Raw genomic sequence first — 24595 nt, 5'->3', positions numbered from 1 at the left:
GGTCCCTTTAAATAGATACTTAGTATGAGGTCTTCTATTAAAAATGGAAAGCATTTTATTAATGGTCTTGTCTTAAATTAAATGTAGTGACTATATATATGTACCTACTGTTTCTTATGAAAGCTATAGTGTAGGACTTTGCACTATAATAAATTTTCTGTATGACAGCATTAGGGGATATAATAGTTAAAGCCTAACTAAGCTGTGCCCTACTCTGACTGCTAGAGAGTATAACATTATATATATATATATATATATATATATATATATATATATATATATATATATATATATATATATATATATGTCCAGCACTAGAATAGTAACTAGAGGTAAGCTTTACAAGGGACTCCCCACTATGAGCATTTGCCCCCCCCCCAACCATATCTGATGTCAATTCTTCTGGGACCCTAGCAATCACTATAAGGCTGAGACCCCATGTGAAATTTTTGGTTGCAGTGTTGGCTTTTTTCTTATTAAATCAAGCCAGAGCCAAAAATGGCTACAAAAGAAATGTGAATTATATAGGAAGCACTTAGCTGAAAAAACTGACGCAAAATTTGTGAGTTTCCACGAAGTGGGGCCTCGGCCAAAAGGAAACTTTGAACCCCTGGTTCCTCCTACACAAAGGAGTTTGACTATAGCGGTGTTCGAGCATGTGCGCTGTTACTCTATTCAATATGTATTGGACTGAGAAATTGTCCCTTAATCTTTGAGTTGAGCAGTAAGGTATATTGCTCAAATACTGCTCCATTCAAACTCCTCCACCACATTTTAAGTCTGTTGTTCTGATCCAGACAATGACAAGACAGGCACGCAAAAAACTGAAAATAACCTACATTGTTATCCAATGGGTGTCATAACTGCTTCCGAACTGTTGAAATGTACCAAATAACTTAGGCAATAGTCGAAGGGAGACAACAACAGACCTGCAGAAAGAGAGAGAAAAAAAAAAAAAATAAAAAAAATAAAAAAAATTATATATATATATATATATATATATACATATACACACACACACACCAAGAAGCTACAATTTCTATATCTACACACGTACGTGTGTGTGTGTAGATATGTATCTATTTTTTATCAAAGTAAACTTCTAGCAGTCCCCTAAAAAAAATACACGATGCGCTGAAACTCCTTTAAGATGACCACCCAAAATTGCATTGCAACAATGGTTAAAGGGATCCTATTATTAAAACTTTTTTTTTTTCTCACTAACACATAGGAATAGCCTTAAAGGGGTATTCCCATGTACATAATCATATCTATATTTGTAGATAATTAAAAGTTAAACATTTTTGCAAATAAGTAATTAAAAATTCTGCAGAGTTTTAAAGATTTTCTCTAACTTTCTTAGTAATGACAGTCTCTTATCTTGATCGGTTGCCATGGATACGACCACCAATGCAGAAACTTTCTATGGTCTGGGACTTGTCAGGAACCCAGCTATGATTTTCTTATTGTAGCTGGGATATCAGGCAGGGACACTACATGTATGAGAAGATATCCCGGCCACAATAAGGAAATCATGGCTGATTTTCTGACCTTAGAAAGTTTCTGCATTGGTGGTCGTATCCATTGGCAACCAATCAAGACAACAGACTGTCATCACTAAGAAAGTTAGAGAAAATCTTTAAAACTCTGCAGAATTTTTAATTACTTATATTTTCAAAAATGTTTAACTTTTAATTATCTACAAATTTAAAAATAATTATATAGATGGGAATACCCCTTTAAGAAAGGCTATTCTTCTCCTACCTTTAAATGTCTTCTCTGTACCACCGTTCGGAATATAATTCGGTTTGTGTCAGTATGCAAATGATTCTCCCGCAGCACTGGGGGCGTCCCCAATGCTGTGAGAGAACTCTCCAGCGCTGCCTCTTTCTTCTTCAGGAATGTCCTCTTCACGCATCTTCCTCCGGTCACAAGAAAATGGCCACTTACAATACTGTGCATTGGGGACGCCCCCAGTGCTGTTTGAGCACTGGGGCCCGCCCCCAGTGCTGCGAGAGAACTCATTTGCATACCAAAGAAAATCGGGATTTATACCGAACGGCAGCACCGAGAAGACATCTAAAGGCTATTCCAATGTGTTAGTGAGAAAAAAATGAGTTGTAATAATAGGATCCTTTTAACTAAAAGGGTGGTCCTCTTTAAGAAGATAGCCTAGATCGATCAATAGATAGATAGAATATGGCAGAATTGTAAATATGTAACAGTCACTGATCAGATACTGACAACCAATTCTGAGTATTGGTCATCAATATTTAATACCATTGGGTCATAGAGTGGGAAGCAGACAACAGTGGTCACAAGCATTGGCGGTTGGATATGGTTCATCTGAACAATGTGAAAAGTATACATGGGGAAACCTACAAAAATGTTAAAAACATGATCCTTTACAACACATGACAATCCAACAAGTCGTCACTTACCTATTATTAGCAAGATTTTCCAGGCAGCCCTCAATGAAACGCATTCTGATTTGTCTGTCTGTAAACCAGCAAACTAAGGAGCAAAGTAGTTTTTCTGCTTCATTTATTAATCCCTCAGACAGGTGAACCTGCAACAACACAACATGTGTAAAGTACTACATAAAAACACAACACTACACACACAATTATACAATGTGTAGCACAATTGTATACGTGGCAGATTTGTAAACGAAAACTCACTGCATCTTCATCCTGAACCAGGTCCCACAGAAGCGTGTTGCCCTTCTTACATACATTATCCAGGTTGATGTCCACCACTGCATTGCTGTTGTACTGATGTTTATGAACCGTAGGACCTGCAAAGTACAAATAAATCAGAGTAATAAGGAATCACCAAGAAACCTGAACTATATTATGTTGTTGTATATGGTTATGTAATGTACTAATTTACACTATACACATTGAAGGTGCCCATATACAACTTGTTAGGGTCAGGAAAACCTGAAGGGTTTAGCGGGAATGGCTGACAATCTAATGAGCATGATGGCCAATGTGGAAGTAAAGGGGAACTGGACATGCTGAATTTCAATAATCCTGATTCTATGTTATTGCTTAAGATAAGAGGCGTCTGGCTGCAAGTTACCCCCACATTAAGTACACATACACACTCAGTATGCATGTGTATGTGGGGGCAAGAGGAATTGCTGTCAGACTAAACATCTAAGAAGTGTGGGCACCAGAACAGTAAATTGAACTTGAATGCTATCACACCCTACGACAGTAACTTTCTACAATTGTCCTTGCCTTGACTGAGGTGTTCATGGTAGATGGAGGCCAGGTTGGGGAGGTGCTGCTGCAGGTGAGAGGTCAGCTCAGCGTGTGAATTGATCTGCACTAGTTCTTCTTCACAGCCAGATTCTTCTCCATCAAAGTCGGCCATGTTCTTTTCGGACTTTGCACTTACTTGTGAACTGCTACAACTAACGTCGTCTGCGCTCAACATGTCGTCTACCATGTGCCTAAAATTTAACACACAATATATCATCAGCGTATACAAAATTTACAATGTCGGTTATGAATTATAGCCCCAAAATATATTTCTCATCCTAACCCATAGCATAGTAGATGATGTTCCTACATTGACTATACAATGAGCAAATGTAAATACAGCACCCATTTGTACCAGATGCTGTGCCGGAGTCTCCATTGGCACAGATGTGAACGTTAGCCTTAAACTTTAGTTTTTTTTCTGCACGTCACATTTTTACTGTATTTTTTTTTTTTTTTTTTTAAATCTCTTTGAAAAAGAACTTTCTCAGAACTTTCATACTGATGGCCTATCCACCAACATGAGATCACTGGGAGGCAGGCCTGGTATCTCTACCATTCAGCTAACTGCAGGTGCTGCCGTAAGAGGAAGAAAAACAGCTTACATATGTGCAGCAACGATGTTACAGATGTTCCCACCCATTTGACATTATCACACACTAACTTGATAACTTACCCTTCATGGTGGTGATGGTGATGATGGTGGTGATGGTGGTGGTGATGGTGATGTTGCGGGCCAATAAACCGTCTGCAGTTAAACAGCTCGTTCCCAATGGTCTCGCCAAGGAAGTCTCCTGTTCGCGTGATGCAGGTATCGTGAGAGCCTTGTATGTGACCACCGCTCATCTCTCCACTCATATCGTGTTCAGGCTCTTCGGCGTGGGAGCAGGCATCCAAAATGCGAATGCGACTATCACCTGGTTGAACAGACTCTGAATTAAAAACCAGGTCCTTGCACGTCCCATTACTTGCTGTACCCATGTCCGTTGCCCCCTGGGGCTCCCCCAAACAAATACCCGCTTGTGATTCCAATTTTCTCTTCTGAAGATCAACTACTCTGCTATTTTTTGGTGGGTTGTGGGAATGCTCTTCTTCCTCATCCTCTTCTTTTAAGGCTTCCATATCCGCTATATCCTCAGAGTGCACCTCACTGCCTGGACTTCCCGCAGACTGACTGGCATGACTGGAATTTACTTCGTTGCTTGACCCATCACTGTGCCCACTGCTACTCCCAGGTCCACTGCTTGCATCCTCGCCACTGTTTGCCGTCTCATCAGAGCTCCCTTGCATGGATTCCTGGTAATATAATAATTTTAAAAAATTTACTATTGACTATGCAGTAAATGATCTAAGGCTGCAAACTAGGTATACATCAATCACTAGATAAGCAAAAAAAAAAAAAAAAAAAAAAGTGAATAAGAAATTACTACAGTAGCTGCACTGTACTTCATACGGCAGATCAGCCCCACTCAAATGGGACTGACCTGCAAACAGGCCACGTGAACTATGAACAAGACATCACGTCTGTTGTGAAGAGAACGTAGCAGTCATCCAAGCAATGTAAACAGTTTGAGCCGTTAATCAATGGGGTGACTATGGTAGGACCCTTGCAATATGATCGTTTACCAACTTCACAGTCCTAGGAAACCCCTTTAAATCGTTATATTTCACTAGACAGATTGCAAAATAAAAATGTATACTGTAGTCTTACATGCCACATTTTAAGTGCCGTGGAGTCCTGGCCTTAGAGCAGGGGTAGGGAACCTTCAGCGCTCCAGCTGCTGTGAAACTACAACTCCCAACATGCTCCATTCACTTTCATGGGAGTGCCAAGAACAGCAGAGCAAGTATGCATGCTGGGAGTTGTAGTTTTGCCACAGCTGGAGAGCCACGGTTCCCTACCCCTGCCTTAGAGGAAGGCCACAAGTAACAAGATCAAGTGCATACATAAAATTACCTGTAGAATGAAAAGTAGAGAAAACACCAGAAAACAAAGTGTACCTCCGTATCAGAGAGCCGTTGTTGTACATGCTTGGACCGGTTCATGATTTGCTCGTCCATTTCTATGTCACTACCTCCACTGTGGTGGGTGTCACTGTTATCGCTGCTCTGTGGACTGGCTGCTGGCGATCCTAAAAGTACAGAAAGGCAATACCAAAACTGAATTTCTGAGTTAAAAGTCCAACTCTTCAATAGTAACTGTACAAGGATGACTACTAAAACCGTAAAGGCTCGCAGGGCCAGAGTCTCTACTACTGTACAGCACCCTGCAGAACCCATTATGTAGACAAAGATCTGCAACTGGACTAATATTTTCCTTGCCACTAGTCAAAGCTACAAGTGGATCCTAAAGGAAGGAACGGTATACAGGGGAAGACTGATAACATGTTTGGCTCAAAATGTGCATGTGTGAACGCAGCCTTGTACAAATCAGTGAAAGGTCGCCATGTACGGACTTACCTTTCTTATTACCCATTGGTAGATTGTTGTTCAGTAATGATGCAAAGGAGCTCTGTTTAGAGAGTTGGGCTTTAGCAGCGAGGGCATTGTTCCAGAGAGCTTTAATCAGCATGGAGGCCAAATACAATGTCTGTGTGAACACACAGCAAAAAAAAAAAAAAGTTACAGTAGCCATTACACTACATCAAAGCTTAGCCAAGTGGCAACACAAACCATAAACAAGGAAAACCTCTTAAACAGGTATTCTAAGCTTGGTATTTATGGCTAGCCATAGGACATGCCATAAATACCTTATATATGTGGGACAAGAACAGGACCTCATCTGTGCTTGTAAGTGAATGGAGGGGCATTAGCAAAAGGAGGGATCACAGAACAAACAGGGACAGATTATCATCAGGTATTTCAGCATTTTAGCAGTGCCATGTCAACTGTTTACCTGCTCTGTGTGCGCACTGGGGTGAAGGCCAGATACAAGATTCAGAAGATGTCTTAGAGGCACAGGATCCAAGTTTTTTATTAGTGAAGGAAACAAGTCATGGATATACCGACTACAATGTTTTAACTGCAAGTGAAGAAAAAAGTGTTATATATCACCTCTATAGTCAATATAAAAGTACAAGTCAACACAAGCCTCTTTATAGACATAGTCTCACATACCTGTGCGGCTGCCCAGATACAGTCTATATGCTGCGTGCTCAAACGGCCTTCGGCTGCTAAAAAATTTAGAATAACTTGGCACTGCTTGATGATCTGGAAAGAGCAGAGACCTTTGGTCAATGTGTTTTCTAGATTAACTTTTTGTTTGTGTAATTCGCACTTGGGGAAAATTGGACGGATGAAGCAAAACTAAGCGTTCCAGCGACAGGCCTGGAAACTTCACAATCGTAGTAAGGCGATTTCACTAACTGCGCAGTGATGCTGCTGATCAATTAAAAAAACAAAAAACAAATATACAAAAGTAGCAACAGAATACAGTAAAATAAACGCACAACACCAACCTCAATGTGTAGATTTGGTCCAAAAATATGTTCTACAACATTATTGCTGATAAGCCAGTCTGCAAGCTCCTTGGCTATAGACCTGAAACAAGAAGTACCATTTAGTTTTACTGTCAGACTTCACTCTATGATTCATAAGTAGAGATGAACGAGTGCTATTCGAAACTCCTGTTTCGCATAGCACGCACCCATAGGAATGAATGGACGCAGCCAGCACGCAGGGTGTTAAGCGGCCGGCCGCCGACAAAGTCGGCGTGCCGGCTGCTTCCATTCATTCTTATGGGTGCATGCTATTCGAAATGGCTGTTTCGAATAATACTCGCTCATCTTAAAGCAAACATGGACACTTTCATATGTCAGTATTAAAGGAAATAACCGAGTGTATGACCATGCCACACAGTGCTGTAACCTGTGGTACTAGAAGCAGGACTGCAGCAGCAGCTAGAAACCATGCTGTGCATATAAAAAAAAAAAAAAAAAAAAACAACCTTGCAATAAGAGAGGACTATGACCCAGGCAATAGGGCCAGGTAAAACAACAGAGACTTGAAAGTGCCGACAACCGATGTAATAGTACCATCATAGGATTACAGCATGTTAGTAATAGTACCATCATAGGATTACAGCATGTTATCCTATTCTCTGCCACTGGTGATTCTGTTATCAATGGCAGTGCAGCACCAGTAAGTATGCAGAAATATTTCATATAATTTTTGGCAAACACAAAAGGATATATCACTTCTGAAATAAAGCAGGGTTTGGTTCCAACATTAGGGGTGCTCTGCTGAAAGTAACAGAGACTTCGAAGAACCCAAACCAGACATCTTCTGTGGACAAGCACAGCATATACTGTCTCTATAAGCCGGGGCCATTTACATAACTTACACATTCACTTGGCAGATCGATTTAATAAATACAAGCGGATGACTGTCCCTTTACACAGAGATCAATGATAAACCTCTATGTAAACGTATGGTCATCTGTTTGCATCTGCATCAAATGGATCTGCTAAATGGATGTAAAATAATCTTGATGTGAATGAGGGCCAATATTGCTTTACAAAGTATATACTGAAGGGAGAGAACTAGATAAAGATTTACAATGCATTTAATATTTACCAGCAAGTAAACTACTCACTAAGTGTCTCCAAGGCTGAAGAGAAGTTAAAGAGGACCTTTCATGAATTCAGCGCACTGTCGGCTTTCCCGATCTGTGCCCTGGTTAAAGCGCTATCGGTCCCGATACCGTAGCTCTTTACAGTCAGTCAGGTACATCCTTCTGCCCAGCAGCGCCTATCGCGCTGTAGAGTTTGAGCGGGGAGGAGCGCCCCTTCCCTCTGCTCACAGTGCTCGTCCATAGACGAGTATTATCAGGAGGGGAGGGGACGTTCCTCTCCAGTCACAGTGTACAGCTAGATAGGCACTGCTGTGGAGAAGGACGTTCCTGACTGAGTGTCAGGAACGCCCTTCTGACTGTGAAGCGCTACGGTACCAGGACCGATAGCTCTTTACCCGGGGCACAGATAGGGAAAGTCGACAGTGCGCTGAATTCAGTGCACTGTTGGCTTTCAAGCAGTATATAGAACTGCCTGTGCCCCAGACCATGAAAGGTCCTCTAAGTTTTCGCTGTGGACTGTGTGAGGAGCGGATTCATAAGGAATGGGAAATAAAAAAGACGACACACTTGCCCTTCCTGCATAATGCGTTCCTGGCTTAGGCTGAACTGGTGCAGGTTTTGCTGCATTTTTTGAGCCAGAGTCCCACTAGAGATTTTCTTCATCCACAAACATTATGCAGACACCAGCACTGGCTTGCTGAGGTTTTATGAAACTATTTACTAGAGAACGCTTCCATAACTGCACATAATATTCAAGTTAGAAGATCCCTGTGTCCCTTATATAGACATTATGTTAGACACATTAGTCTAAAACATCAAATGGTTCGTGACAGGTCAGCTTTATTCCTGACATACCCCTAAACAATCTACATGGGGTATAAATGAGAATTGTATACACTTCAGTTTATGTGAGCGTGTTTTATATGCAGCAAATAAAAAGGAAATCACTCATAACCAATGCACTTACGTCTCTGTATCAGAAACCAAGGACTCATTGTTGCAGACATCATTGAAGGTATGCAGCTGATTCTATGGAAAGTAGAGAGCCAAAGTGAGCAAAAAGACAGAAACCCAGAAGTGATACTCCAAACTAACTCTACACATCTTACTCTCTGAAGACTGACAACATAAAACTCCAAGTCTCACGTAGCTCCAAGTCTAAAAAACTGTAGAAGATTTGGGTACGGAAAAAAAAACCCTGGATGCTAATTTATCAAACACGACTAAAGAACGACAATTCCTACTGACAAAGGTTTCCATGGCGAACATCCGAGCACTTACCGTTATCTGACTCAGTCCAGCCAGTCTCATTGTTAGCGTGGGCGACATAAAATATTTGAAGGCCAAGTCGAGGCTCTCTTTGTCAAAGCACAAAGCAGTGTCCAGGGGCTCCTTTACCGTGCTCCACATTAGGTCGGCCATGTTGCGAGCTGCACTTTGCCGTAGCTCCTGATCAGATAGTTTACACAAATACCTGGGGGAAAAGTCATGAACAGAAATGATGTTAAGAAGTGCAAGCAGGGTAGGTGGTCGATGCAGGGTGAGCCCACGCCCATACTGAACTTCTTATTTATTTCACACTATGGAGTGTCAGACATGACACGTCCGTGTGAGGATCTTGGTTCACGGCCTGTACTTTATGCTATGAGAGGGACTTCTAAAATTATAGTCATGTATGATGCCAAGTCTCTCTCTCTCTCAGCAACATACTTTCCAGCAGAGTGATTAAAGTACAATAAGGGCTCGTTCACAATGGGCAAAAGGGGGCGGATTTTGACCCCGAATCCACCTCAAAATCCGCCCCCTCACAATAGAGGTCAATGTAGACTGCTAGCGTCCTTTTCCGTTGTTGCCGCTCACAGAAAAAAGAAGCGACCTGCCCTTTCTTCAGGTGGATTCTGCGGCTGATTCAGCCACGGCATACGCCTCGCGACAGCACCCTCCGGACTAGGCCTATTCATTTGGGCCTACTCCGGAGTGGGAAGCCGCGACTGTTGGAAGCCATCAAAATCAGGACGAAAATATGCCGACACTAGCCCCGTGTGCACTAGCCCCGTGTGCACTAGCCCTTATTCACATGGATACTCTAGTTGCACCCACGTGATAGACAATAACTGGTCACTAAATCAGTCACTAAAAACCAAGTATCCCAAGACCACTGTACCAGAAGAATTGGACTGAAGTGCAAACTGTGCATGTATCCTGCGGCTACACTCAAGGGCTAAGGAACCAAAAGAAAGAGTATAGCAATCGGCAATCTCAGTCAATCCAGAAGTCACCCAATGTAGCAGCAGAGCTCATACTTGGCTACTGCTCTACTCAAATGCTTGCGGAACAGGTAACTGAGACCCCCTTTATAATGAAAGGTGCGGAGTTCAGGTAGAAGAACCTGCAGATAGATGAGAAGAGTTCTTTTTGAAGCCCTTTAAAGCAACCAGTGAGCGACCTCACCCGCTGTGCCCATCTGTTCCATTTCCATTATGGGCATCAGCACAGTTTTGAACCAGCACATAGGCAATACTGCCACTGGAAGGAAAAGGTAGCCTGACATATTGGCTTTAAAATAAGATGCAAAAATTATTTAAGGCATTAAAGCGAATTGTCCCTTTTTATACCGTCATAAACAAACGTATTCCTACTGAATGCACACACCTTATAACATACGTCCTGAATGGTATAATATGCTGCATAACAGCTGGGATGTGAAGCCATATTCTGATCTAAAAGGAAAAAGTACAAATATTAATAGAAAACTGGAATACATGCTCAGATTGTAAATCAAAAGGTTAAATACACAAAATCATGTTACATATATTAAAATGTGTATTCCCATCGCACACATTTACAGTATAGCCACAGAATAGGTCATATACTGTATGTGCAACAGATGCGGGTCCCATACCACACTGGAAACTTTCAAAGTTCCCAAAGACATAAATGGGGAACCCTGCACACGTGCAGCCATCTCTACATTCTCATCAGCCATGAGACAGGGGTCAAGGGTCCCCCATTCTCAAGGATAAATGATGGTGTCCAGAGGTCCTAGGGATAATGCCATTAAGATAAGATAATCAGATAAGATAATCTCCCATTTAATGTGTAAAATGGGAAAAGGACTTCAAAGTGTCACAAGCTTGTTGCCAACGAAATCCTATATTCATAGTGTATTCACACAGAATCTAAAACCTCAGAAGGGCAGCTTCAGTATTGACCTGCATGACCCAGACACTCAGATGGAACACAAACCCTGTCTATGCTTAACCTCAGAATATCTCATCGCTGCCTGCCCAAGCATACAAATGGAGAGGAAGGGGTTATTCGGATAATCAGCCGACTAAACGGGACATGCTATAAAGTTTTGCAAGGCAAAATCCAATGCCAACCTGGATTTCTTGACTTCCATGATTCTAACCTGAAAATCTAGACTTTGTACAATTCAATATTAAAGACTCAGAAGACTTAACTTACATTGGACACGACAGTGATGAACGCATGAGCGATTAGAAAGGGAAGAGTATCTGGAGATCCATATTCAAAGCAATCCTTCATAAGAGACAGCCCATTCTTCCCACAGAACAGACAGACGTAACGGAGGAGGTGCAGCGGGACTTCAACATCCTGAGAAGAAAGCGGAAAGTGAAGCATTAGACGGCACAAACACCCTTACAGTGGTAGACAACACTGAGGTCATGAAAACCAAAGCAATATTACGAACTATTCCGGTGAAACTTCATACAGAACATCTCCCGATCCTTTAGTGAAATTTTGTTGCGCAATAAAATGATTCAATGGTGTCCCGTAATTGCCAAAGGACTCTATACACATTCTGTATTCTATTTCCAGCAATTTAAAGGGGTATTAAAGCCTCTTGAATTTAACAAAAAGCTTAAAAGGTTACAATAAAATAAAATGAGGTGCGGAGAGATTTCCCAAGATATCCAAATAATTGAACAAATGGACATGGGTGGTCTTCTCTGAGACAGGCTCTTAATATCTATGCCATGTTTTTCAGAGAGACTCTTCAAGTTCCAGGGTCCATTAGTATAAAGTGGCGGGTCCCTGTGCACAGTCCTCTACAAATTTCCGACATGCCTAATGTAGTAGGATGTACTACTCACATTCATGTCACAGAAGGCCCCTAAGAGATTGCTTTCTTGAGCCGAGATATCCTGAAAAAAACCATAGAAAACGTCAGACTACAATGTGTTATACATCAGAACTTCACACACAACTATACCGGTAGACTCGCAGGAAAGTGCTAATTCTACATAGTATATACACAAATAATTGGGGATTCATGCTGATACTTGTGGACCACTGCGTTGAGACAAATTCTTTACTTTGCATATATTCTTAGATTTATTTTTGTTATACTTCTTTAATGATCTGTATTGTTCTGCTTTTGTTGTACCGGTATCTCTGCTGTGCCCTCTTTTCTCTATTTCTACCTATAATAAGTCATTTTTAACTGTTACTTGGATTTTGGCACCGCTTATTATCTTTGGCATTCCATGTAATGCGATATTCACAAGACCATGTCTGACTCTCTACTGTGAAAGACAGATGCAATGGTTCATTTTTCACAACCAATTTACATCCGTGTGGCATCTGTTTTCACTGATCCAATAGACTGGAGTCAATGAGCGATCCGGGAAAAATAGATCATTAGCACGTCATGTTATAATGATTCCCAAGGCCAGCGAAGAGATCAGCAGTGTTATTAGATCACACTGGGTCTGCAACGAAAACGGTTATATCACATCTCTGAATAATCTCCACTCCTGGTTTTGGCTTTCAGTCATTGATGTCTGAATAAGGCCTTGGTCATTTCATTGTCACAGAAAAAGAAAGTGTGTTAATGCAAGTGAAATATTGCTGTACAAGGCCCCATTCACCTGAACAACAGGAGGGTAACGTATGCTTACTTAAAGTATGTTACAGGTCCATTTCTAGGACTATGGGAGTCAGTGGAGATGATAATAAATAAATAATTAATAATAATAATAAATAATAATAATAATAATAATAATAATAATAATACAGGCATATTTCATTTTTTGTTTGTGTAGTGGACCCATAAGAATTGCCCAGTTTTGCACTGGACTATTTTGTATGTCATTAGTGTGTGTGTCCGTAAGAGTCATGTGATCATGTGTATCTCAGTTCTGATATCAGTGAAAAACCTAGGATCGGTTGCTATAGAAACATGGAGTAAAGCTGTGTGCGTGTGGAGACTAAGCGCCTACGAGCTTCTATTGGCTGATAAGGGACATGTGATGGTGTTTATGGCAATTGGAATGTGAGTGAAAGACTTGCAGGCTTGTATTGGCTAATGCAGGTCATTTTTTAAGACTACTGTATCTCAGTCCTAGAGAGCTGAGACCTGGTCTAAAACTTTCCCAGACACCTATTGTACCTGTGCTCCAAATTTAGTGAGGATCAGTCCACGCATAAAGAACAGATATTTATATATCTCTCTATATTATTTCTGTCTGTCTGTTCTTTCTGTGTGACCAAACGACTAGACTGATCTTCATTAAGTTTGGCACAAAAATACTTCAGGTGTCCGGGAAGGTTTAAGACGGGGCCTTAACTCGCTTGGACGTACCGTTGCCGAGATGCAGCATTCCCAAAATAATGCCCCCCATTAGCCAATACAAACCTGCAAGTCTTTCACTCATATTCCAACTGCAATGCAAACAGTCACTCCACATGTGCAATCCAACACTGATATCCAAAGTGAGATACACGCAGACACTTCGATACACAGGTGAGCACACAGTATCACACGCCAGAGGATTAGATACGCGCATCCGCACACAGTACCACACACCGTAGGATTAGATAAGCACATCTGCACACAGCATCAAACACCGGAGGATTAGATACACGCGTCTGCACACAGTATCACACACCGGAGGATTAGATACGCGCATCCGCACACAGTACCACACACCGGAGGATTAGATATGCACATCCGCACACAGCATCACACACCGTAGGATTAGATACACGCGTCCGTACACAGTATCACACACCTGAGGATTAGAGATGCACATCTGCATACAGCATCACGCGCCGGAGGATTAGATACTAGTGTCCGCACAAAGTACCACACGGCGGAGGATTAGATACGTGCGTCCGCACACAGTACCACACATCAGAACTTTACTCCATAGCAACCCAGCCATTTTTCTTCGTTGCTGTATGTCAGCTTTAAAGGGGCAGGGCGCTGTGGATGACACTTACAGAAGGTCACATTCACACAGCTTTAATCCAGGTATCCATAACAACCGATCGCAAGTTTCTCACTGATATCCAAACGGAGATGCACATGAACACATGACACTTATGGACACACACAAATGAGACAAAATACACCGCTGCAAAACTGGGCAATTCTCATGAAGCCACTATACAAACAAAAAAATGAAGTGTACCCGTGCACAGCTGGGTCCTACTGCTAACACACACATACATACACATATATGATAGATATCGCTCCAACACCCCCCCTCCCCCCCCATCCATACACACACACACACACACACACACACACGGGCAATCCCAAAAGTAAGGTCTCCAAAGTGTTGGGAAAGCAAAGAAACTGTTTGTACAGATGTTGGCCACACTGTTGTGATCGGCGCTTCCCCCACTCCCAAACAAACATGTGCACGCCTCATTGGGACACTCAGTTGTGGTTCCAGTTCCCATTGGACGTTACCAGCAAGTACAAAATTCAAGCAGTTATTCAGTTTTTGAATACGGGAGTGTATGGAGAGTCGTGCAAGGATGGCAAAACCATTCGCAAGTGAGAGTTTACAGTCTGTTGTACTGAAATTCACGATGAACAAAGGATTGAGAAACCGTCAATTTCTGAAGAGACAGTCGCAAGAGTTGAGCAAACTATAAATCACGCTGTATGATCTCTACATTTTGGTTCCTGACGTTTCCCAAAGCATCATCCATAGGATGAAAAAGTTGCAATATTGGAAGGTGAGCGCAAGATGGGTACCACAAATACTGACAGAAGGCCAGAAACAGTGAGTTGATTCTTCCTGCGAATTTCTTCGCCACTATGCAGATAAAAAAGACAACTTTTAGGATTCGATTGTCAGGGGTCACGAAATTTGGGCATTCCATTTTACACCCGAGACCAAACACAATCACGCGAGAGGCAGCATCCCTCTTTGTCCAAGTCACGAAAAGTCAAACACAGACTTCTTGTAAAGTCATGGCAACTGTGTTTTGGGACCAGAAGAGGGTATTGTTGGTCGACTTTGTGCCTGCTGGGACCATAATAAATGCTAACAGGTACTGCAAAATACTCAGATGGGCAATTCAGAACCAGAGAAGAGGAATGTTGAGCAAAAACGTAAGCATTCTCTACGACAAAACACGTCGCCTGTCAAACCGTGGCTCTCTTGCAATACTTTGGTTTGATCATCATCATGCCCTGCATGGCTTTTAACTGTGGGAATGAGTAGTACACGGTACCATGCATGTCTGGCTAACACCCAGAACACAGACGCCTTTCAGTAAATCAGTTGTTTGCTGAATAACTGCAAACTGTTTTTAATTGCAAGTGCCAGATTTACCATCTTGAGCCGTATGCAGGGAGACTGACACATAGCACTATAGTTATCTGTGACACTAGGCGTCCCTGCCGATCGCAAAAAATATTAATTGAAGACACTAAATAAGCCCAAAGGCCTGAAACAGGCAACATCATTAACGTGACAGCAGTAACCAAATCTCAGAAACCGCACTCTGTCTTTAGAAGAAGTAGGGCTATGTTCACATCTGCATTCTGTGACTGTTTGGAGCTTCCATTCCCCATTCCACTTGAAAAATGCAGAGAGCAAGCAGGACATGTCAAGCAGAAACCAGGCGAATCCCATTAGAGTTCATGGGGTCTATGGGTGTCCAGAGGTAACCGCTTTGTAAGCAGATTGGTTTTCCGTTTTTCAGGTCCCCAAGCAAACCTGAAGAACGGAATCCCCAATGCAGGTGTGAACCTAGCCTTATTCACATTATGTCTCCCTACTACAAACATCTTGAAAATTAGCCCCAAGCAATAGTAAGTAACAGTTTACAATAACGTGAACTATCCCGCCAAAAGAAGCAGCAGTCGCACAAGGTCTACCTAGGTGAGAAGCTTTGTTCATGTTGTTAAATTCAGTCTGTTCTAAAGGGCCTCTGTGTGTTATTACACCTTCCATTAATGCACGTGCTGGGAAACCTGCGCCACAAGTTTAGATCAAGGAAATTATTGGTAAAAGGATTCATAGGGAATGGCCAAAAGCCCCTTCAACTGGACAGACCTTCAGCTACACTATGTGGACGGATCCCGATTGGCTGAAATGGATGATTTTGACCAGCAATTTGGACATGAAAATACTGCAAACATCCACCCATGACCTACGACTATAGTTATAATTTGGTTATGCAGGAAATTTTCAGCTGAGCAAAAATACCAATACTTGGAATGACTGGCCAGAAGCAATCCCCAGCCAGATGTCACAGACTCACTATCCTTTGCTTCTCTGTCTGCCTTCTGAAGTTTAGTGGTTAATGTTGATGGTGGGATCATTCACATCTCAGTCACCCAAAATCTGTGTATGGCCAGCTTAAAGCAGAAATACTTTCAAAACAGTTTGAAATTTTCTGGCAGCATTAGTGATATAGATAGATGGATGGATGGATCAACCGACTGACTGACTGACGGATGGGTCGACCGACAGAAGGAGATATAGATCGACCGACAGATAGATAGATGATACTGTAGATAGATAGATGGATGGATAGATAGATAGAAGATAGATAGATAGATAGATAGATAGATAGAGGCATTTTCTTTTCTTCAAACCCTGTGCTGAAATCAACTTTGTTTCCCTGTTTATTGCTAGAAGAAATCTGTACACGGATTGTACTTTGCGTACAGGCGGCGGGTTTATGTATAATGCGATAAGTTGGAAGGGATGGGGGGTAAATTTCCTATAGTTATATCTTGGGCATAAACCAGAAGAGGGATTCTGGGGTTATATGTGAAAGGAGATTTTCTAGATCACAACTCTGTCTATCATTAAAGGAGAGATCACGAGATGAAAACAAAAACAGGACTGAACAGCGGCAGCCGGATATAAATACGCCAATCTTGACTCTTTTCAACTGGTAATAGATTTCAGTCTCGGTTCGGGGACTGCTAGAAGACGCAGATAATAAGTGACAAGGAGTATATTAAAATGACAGTCTTTAAATTTTCCTACCTATACAGAGGGAGACAAAATGCTTAAAAGGGTATTCTGGTAATTAATCCACCAACCTCCGGATCCCCTACAAAGGAGTAGTGGTCACACATGCGTACTACCACTCCATTAGAAGTCTAGGGGACTGCTGAAGACTGGAATTTGCTGGCAATGATACGGCAGCGTGCATGCCCAAGCACCGCTCTACTCAAACTGAGGGCTCAAGACTGAGTATTGGGATGGGTGGGGTATCAAGTAGTCAGGCCCCCACAGATACAGCCGTTACCTCATATACAGTTACTAGAGTATACAGTGTTATTACTGGTATAATCCTATAAGGCAAACAGTAATACCTTTAGAAATATGACTCGACTTTAGTCACTATTCATTTTACATCTGTACTTGGCTCCTAGTACCTTTACATGTAATAAAACTTTCCTCCCTGAGCCATGATCTTAGGGACCAAATTAGTACGGATGTGCAGCAAAATTATCACATTTTGTTTCTCTTCTATTATACAATATTACTCAGATTGTAAGATGTCGTAGATGCATAGACGACATTATTTTTGTAAGAATTCAACCAAGAGGTTTTCTTTGAAAATTTAGAGGGGCCATTTATTGAAGGAGTCTGTAAAAATTTAGATGAGGCGTTGGTTTGGGCTACCGACTCCACAGCTCTACAGGTATATTACAGCCTCTAAATACGCACAGAAGACGCAAAGTACATAGATATACTAGGGGTGTTCTGGGATTGGAATATTGATGACCTATTCTTAAAGGATCCGGCACTAGGGACTCCGAACCAATGCGGTCTAAAAGATCGCTACTGAACGTTTGCATGTTTATCAAGCAGTACATTATACAGGGAGATCATGAAACTTACCTCTATTGTGGGATGGGTGTTATGCTTGTAAGCTGTATATAGAGGAAACTGTATCTGAAAAATTTTTGCCACACACAACAACAGTTTTTCTTTTTCGTCAGTACTCCATAAACTAAACGGGTCAGTGCTTTTCAAAGAGTCTTCTTCTGTCAGGTTACAAGTCCTCGCAGCTTCCAACTGCTTCTCAGGGGCTTTACATGGTTCTGCCGTCCCCTCCTCCCCCTCCTCCTCCTCCTGAGGCTCCTTCTCCACATTCAGCAGCTCCTCAGATGGATTAGCCTCATCCTGCCAGTTTGTATCAGGGCTAGTAGTGCAAATTTTCAAAAGCTGGTCCCGCAGGGCTTGGACTTGGCTGATCACCAAGTTAATAAGGGCACATACCACTTGGTTGAAGATCTCCAAATGTTTATACTCCTTAAAGCAGCACAGACACTGTCTGAAAATGAAAAGAAAACAAAAGCACCATATTAATATTATCCTTAGATTATTTCATACACTAGAGACCATTCAGGTTTGATTTTCTTACTACTGGCGAGATTTAATGTTGCCGAACACCTTACATCCAACAGCATTTCCTCCTAATCGACACTGAGGTTGAGCTACCAACAGCAGCCCTCATACACGTGCCGAGTGAGCATGTAGAGAAATAAGTCACTCACAGAAAACACTACTGAAGGCTTATCTGCCATGACAAGGAAATCACTGCTAAACTTTACCAAAATAAGAATCCATTACAGAAAGGGACTTTTTTTTTTTTTCAATCCTGGACAATCCCTTTAAAGGGGTTGTCCCATCTCAAGGATCCCATCTATACTGCTAGCTTAGGTAGATTTAAGACTTTTCCTAAATACATTGTTTCATCAAAACTGCTTTGTTTGGCTCCTGAGATTATTCACTTAATTGTTTACACTGCGTTTCCATAACCAAGGACCTGGGGATGGTCTTATCTCTCCAGCCAGGGCAAGTTATGTAGCTCACTGCTCTCAGGAGGGAGGGGGAGCTGAGTGCTCAGAGCAGCTTGTATTTCTGAGCTGTTATCTCCCTCTTTCAGAGTATGTTACCTTTGTATGTAACAGACCTAAAACTGAGTTTATTGCCAGCTGACTCTTGGTCCTGCAGCATGTAAGATTAGTATTCTCATCACCTATCAAATCCAGCTCTGCTACATCAGCTTCATATTTTTGCATCTTCCAGTGATACTATACTAATTTATTTACAACCATCCCTCATTACTGACTGCAAACATGTACTGCTATGAAGAGAGCTAAGCAGAGCTGGCTTTGTCACCGCCTAAACACAATCAGCAAGGGATTCAGGCTTTGCCTGTGAGACAGAAAGTGAAACCCCGCCCACCAATTCACTGAGAAAACCAGGAAGTGAATAGAGCATACAGCCTGCAAATTGGTGAGCGGGTAAGTTGGGAATAACCCTTTATTTAGGTTTATGAGAGGGGAGGGGGGGTGGACAAAGGGAAAGGGAAAAAAAAAAACAAAAAAAACCCTCACACTCAGGTTCACATCTGCAGCCCAGCACTCCGTACTTAGGTTTCCGTTTCCTGCCTAAAACACAGGCAGGAGACGGAAACCTGCAGGAGTCTCTCTCACCCATTCATTTGAATGGGTGAGAGAGATGTCCGGCTGTGAGCGGCGGTGAGCGTTTTGCGCTCTCCGCCGCGAAACCGGGTTTTATAATCCGGACACAGAGTTGGACATGCAGTACTCTGTGTCCGGATAAAAAAAATCTGGTTTCGCGGCAGAGAGCCTAAAACGCTCACCGCCGCACCCGGTCTATGGTTTCCGTCTTCTGGCATGCAGAAGACGGAAACCATAGAACGGAGACCCCAAACGCAGGTGTGAACCCAGCGTCACTAATAATTACCATTAAAATACCATAGCCTAGCAACAAACCACATGAATATCTCAATGCTTCACCATAATTATAGAAGCCAACTAAGACCCAGGTGAAGATTTATCATTTAAAAATAAATAAAAAAAAAAAAAAAAAAAAAAAAAAAAGGTCTTCCAATATTACCAATACCATCCGAGTAACCCTGTGCCAAAGTAGCACAACCAAAGATTAAAGCTTACTAATTGTATACCCCACAATGCAGTATCACCATTACTTATACCGTCCTGTTATCAACCCTTCTCCCCGCCATCTACGGTCAGAGAAGTGTAAAAAGACAATCCTATACACAGGCTGCTTCTGCTACGGCTGATGTGTAAGGTATCTGGCCACTTTTAGGTTTGCCGTCAGTAGACAAACTCTCTTGTTTATCACCAGACTTTGTGATCATGTATTAGTGACGCCACAGAATGACGCCATGCAGCTCTGGCAACAAAGCAGAACGTTTATAAATTTATAAGTTTATAAGTTTTTTTATATGGAAAAAAACCCCCCACACAATTGAGAGTGCACACCCGCAGATATATATATACCAGACATTCCAGTGCACATAAGTATTCATCTCGCCATCAATCTCTGGAAAACATTAGGGGCTAACCAGAGACAAATGTCATAGCTGAATGGTAAAGACATCCAGAAAAGAACAAGTGGGATTTGCATCGTATGTAACCGATTAGCTTCCAGAAGAGCAAAATTAAAGTGAAGCCGTCACCACTCCTGACATGTCTGTTTCCGGGAAACACTTGTATTTTCCATGAAATAACTGGAGCATTGTATTCTTTCAATGGTATCATTTCTTTATTATTTCTATTTGAAATGCCTGAAGCAAATGACATCTGGGTGTTACCAGGTGATGCTGTGCCCCTTTTTGTCACTGACATTGTCCAATCAGTAGTACGTAGACACACCCCCTTGACAGAGTAGTAACACCCAGATTTCAATGAAATCATGTATTTCTAGAATGAATAAGGCCAGCAGAAATCAAGAAAAGATGTTCCAGAAATATTTAATAGTGCACAGGGTATCAGTACTTACTAAGGCCTGGTTCACATCTGCATTTGGTATTCTGCTTGGGGAGTCCACTTGGGAACCCCCGAAAGAAATGCCGAAGACATTGACAAGTGGCGAGCTTATGAAAGCACACAGACCCCATAGACTATAAAGAGACACACGGACCCCATTACAGTCTATATGGGGTCTGTGTGCTTTCATTGCTCACTGCTTATCAATGCATTCGGTATTCCGTTCAGGGGGTCCCCAAGCAGACTTCCCGAACGGAATACCGAACGAAGATGTGAACTGGGCCTTAAAAGCGAACAGATCAGATTATTTTTATTAAACAAAAAAATATATAGAAAAAAAAAATAAAATAAAATACACACACACACACACACACACACCACAACAACTTACCTTTGTGTCCAGGAATTAATATAGGCAAATATCTTGAGAGCATGTTCTTTTCTGAGGTGTAACTCATCACTGCCATCGGAGTCGGATACTAAAATAGAAAAAAACAAACAAAAAAAAACCAGTTATGTAACGAGGCTAAACTATGGAGTTTATTTCACATTATACAGTGTATAACACAGACCACAGCACTGTACAGAGGTGGTCACCATTCACATCTGTCTATGGATAAGAACCTAATTTCCCTTCTTCAGATATACACATGGGTCAGATTGACAGAAACCCAAACAAACCTGTCAGTAGGTAAGGTCCTGAGCATGTAATTCCCGCTGAGAGGTCTCCCATGGTCAGGTATGAACTAGGACACCAGTTATGTAGGACAACAGGGTTAACCAGCAAGCTGTCCACAAGGGCCACCAAAATCACTACTTTATTGGAAGCAGCCCAAACAAATGTGGTTGTCACTATGGACATTACTTTTCACCTGACATTTTGAGCACCTTGTTTGAAGCTGTGGGGCCGGCAACATCGCGAGCTGAATACAACAGCACAATACATTCCTGCCACAAGCCTGGACAGACCACTGGCAGCTTCCCTTGGAGCACTAATACTAAACTCCATAGAGTACCCACACATACACCCCTTCAGTAGTCACAGCAATCTTCCCCCTCCACCAAGTGAGCATCATAGACCAACCATCGTGCTGCTCCAGATCTCCATATCCAAGTGGTCCCAGGAGGACTCCCCCCAGTCATCTATGTACAGCAGCCATTACTAACCCGTACCTGGAGGAAATGCCTGGCTGATACAGGTTTGGTAGAAAGCATGATGGATGCATGGAGGGATATAGCACTGAGGAAAATGGATCCTAGTAGGCTTTATATTTTAGTTAGCAATTGAGGCCAGTTTCAGAAAGTAGTGCTCAGTCCATGAATATAAGGATCGCAGGTCTTCTGTATTTAGAAACCCTGTTAAGGAACCCCTACTAGAAACATCACAGTCATCTCTCATCCCAGAAGTCCCTGCCCCCCTGGTGGATTACCCTACAGCAGTCCCATAGGGAGACAGAGACTCCGTGTCATAGATTACTACAATGCTCGAATTCCAGGTCTCTGAACAGTATAAAGTCTGTGAAATATAGTCCATAGTGGTCAGCAATATCCCCTATATTCTTGCACTGTCTACCAATACAGAACCAATTGACTACAAAGAGATGGCAACCAGTCTCATTTACCTCACTCATATAGGGAATTTTAATTGGACTACTAACAAAGAATAAGATAGGAAACAGAAAGGCCTCGATGCTGCAGGAAACCTGGAGACCAAATATTGTGTTACCCAGTTGCCATCTTGGGGTATGTGGCTATGAATATCAGAACAGGGGAGTCAGAGGTCCGATTAAATGCACAGAATGACTATTGTTTTACCCCATGGAAAAACCAAAAACCCAAAAACTTAAAAGCTGCGAATCTTAAACTTAAAAAAAATAAATACGGTAGATAAATCATAGGAATATAAGGGTCTATTCAAACTGTGGTAAAAACGAATTTTACACTGCAAATTTGGAGCAAACACTGCAGTTTTTCTGCACTGGACATCCACAAAGCAAGACGCTGGTGAATAATGATCATTAGAGGGGAAATGTGTCACCAAAAAAATAACCTATTTCTTAAATCACATTTTATGCTTAGTATATTTTGGTTGAGGTTTTTACGATTTTTTTCCATATTATCTCGATTTTAAAAACTTCCTAAAAATGTTGCAGTTTCTGATATAATATGCTGAGACTATCTGTAGACTTCTTTGCAGCAGTCACTTCACTTACAGCACACTGATGACCACAGCTATAGTGTATTATGTAATAGGCCACAGAATCCACCAGTCACAATTGGAGATTTTCACAGCTTATCTACTCCCCCCTTCTACACAATGATGTCTGCCCAGGGCACAGAGAATGCTTAGGTTTGGTTCACACCTGCGCCTGCCTCCACTGAGAGATTCTGTTCCCCATTCCGCTTGTAAGCAGCACTTTTCTCTCTGCATTTATCCTCCTATTCAGGCACAGACTAGGCAGACCCCATTATAGTCAATAGGGTCTACATGTAACCGCTTTTTTAGGCAGATTAGGTTTTCGTTTGGGGGTTTCCAAGCAAACCCCCTGAATGCCAGTGTGAAACTCTCTCCCATACAAGTGAATGGGGTCTGCTCCAAACCACTGCGTCTATGGCCTTTCTATAGGAAACAGGAAGCCACAGAATGTTTTAGGCTTAGTGGCAAAAGCTGGAATTGCAAGATAAATGGATTTATTGATGGTATATGAATTTGGAAAATTAAAAACATCACCAGAAACTCTTAAAAAATATGTTTAACATAAAAATGTGACATGACAACAGGTCATTTCCTGGCAACATTCTCTTTCAATCCCATAATAACATTTACTAAAGCAAAACTACCTGTTTACCTTGTCCTAAACACTAAAAATCACCATTTGCTGAAAGGCAAGGCATGTGAAGCTCCATTAACATGTCATGAGACAAGGGCCAGTGATTGATTCCCACCGTACAAGTGTTCCCTACTGATTTATGAGGCCGCTGCCAACTGCCACTGTGCGCCTCCATGAAGGATGAAAAGGACTTAACAACAGGGATGTGTCCTTACTGAGGGAGAGCGCAGCGCTTGTGTCGGACGTCAGCCGAATTCTTTTTTTACTTTTCTTTCCATCCTCAGATGTCTTATGTGGATTTGACTGATCTAGTAATGAATAAAATGATTCTTTTTGCCTTAAGTGCGAGCTTCACAGTTTTACCTGTTAACTAGATTTTACTTTACTACAGACTGATACCTCCAATCTATTAAGAACACTATATGTAAAAGAAAAAAATATGTCCTTGTACCGTGTTAGCCAGTGGATATGAAATGAAAGAAATTCTTTGAGAGAAGTCCTCAGTAGTTGATAAAGGGACCTCTATAGTCCCGAAAGCTCGATATGTCATCAAAAAACTTTTTAAGTTAGCCATTAAAAAAGGTATCAACTACTGAGGACTTCTCTCAAACAATTTCTTTCAGAACACTATATGGTCAGGATGGACAGAGGGGGGTTAAAGCGCATTTTCATACTGATGACTAAGGATAGGTCGTCATTAGAGATGAATGAGTATATTTGATCAAATACCTCCCTGCATAGACTTTCGTTGTTATAAAAAAAATAAAAAAATAAAATAAAACGCCAGGGAAGGCGGGAGGGGAATCGAATATTTACTGCGTGGTATTCGACCAAGTACACCAACAACTATGCAAACGGAGGT

General features: G+C 41.8%; 1 protein-coding gene across 1 annotated transcript in view; it reads right to left on the bottom strand.

Annotated features, from left to right (window-relative positions):
• USP34 (ubiquitin specific peptidase 34) overlaps positions 1–24595 on the bottom strand; it is a 106063-nt gene that overhangs the window by 58153 nt on the left and 23315 nt on the right. The window contains exons 2-19 of the mRNA XM_075267582.1: positions 21294–21381; positions 17976–18411; positions 11961–12011; positions 11311–11460; positions 10495–10562; positions 9124–9316; positions 8810–8871; positions 6728–6809; positions 6387–6479; positions 6166–6291; positions 5730–5859; positions 5271–5401; positions 4286–4565; positions 3946–4186; positions 3246–3460; positions 2682–2797; positions 2442–2569; positions 840–929 (exon numbers count right to left, since the gene is read on the bottom strand). Coding sequence (XP_075123683.1) covers positions 840–929; positions 2442–2569; positions 2682–2797; positions 3246–3460; positions 3946–4186; positions 4286–4565; positions 5271–5401; positions 5730–5859; positions 6166–6291; positions 6387–6479; positions 6728–6809; positions 8810–8871; positions 9124–9316; positions 10495–10562; positions 11311–11460; positions 11961–12011; positions 17976–18411; positions 21294–21381 — 2680 coding nt within the window. The remainder of the gene's footprint in view (positions 1–839; positions 930–2441; positions 2570–2681; positions 2798–3245; positions 3461–3945; positions 4187–4285; positions 4566–5270; positions 5402–5729; positions 5860–6165; positions 6292–6386; positions 6480–6727; positions 6810–8809; positions 8872–9123; positions 9317–10494; positions 10563–11310; positions 11461–11960; positions 12012–17975; positions 18412–21293; positions 21382–24595) is intronic.

This window comes from Leptodactylus fuscus, chromosome 3 (genome assembly GCF_031893055.1).
Source record: "Leptodactylus fuscus isolate aLepFus1 chromosome 3, aLepFus1.hap2, whole genome shotgun sequence".
NCBI classification, from domain to species: Eukaryota; Metazoa; Chordata; class Amphibia; order Anura; family Leptodactylidae; genus Leptodactylus; species Leptodactylus fuscus.
This window is presented reverse-complemented; position numbering and strand designations above follow the sequence as displayed.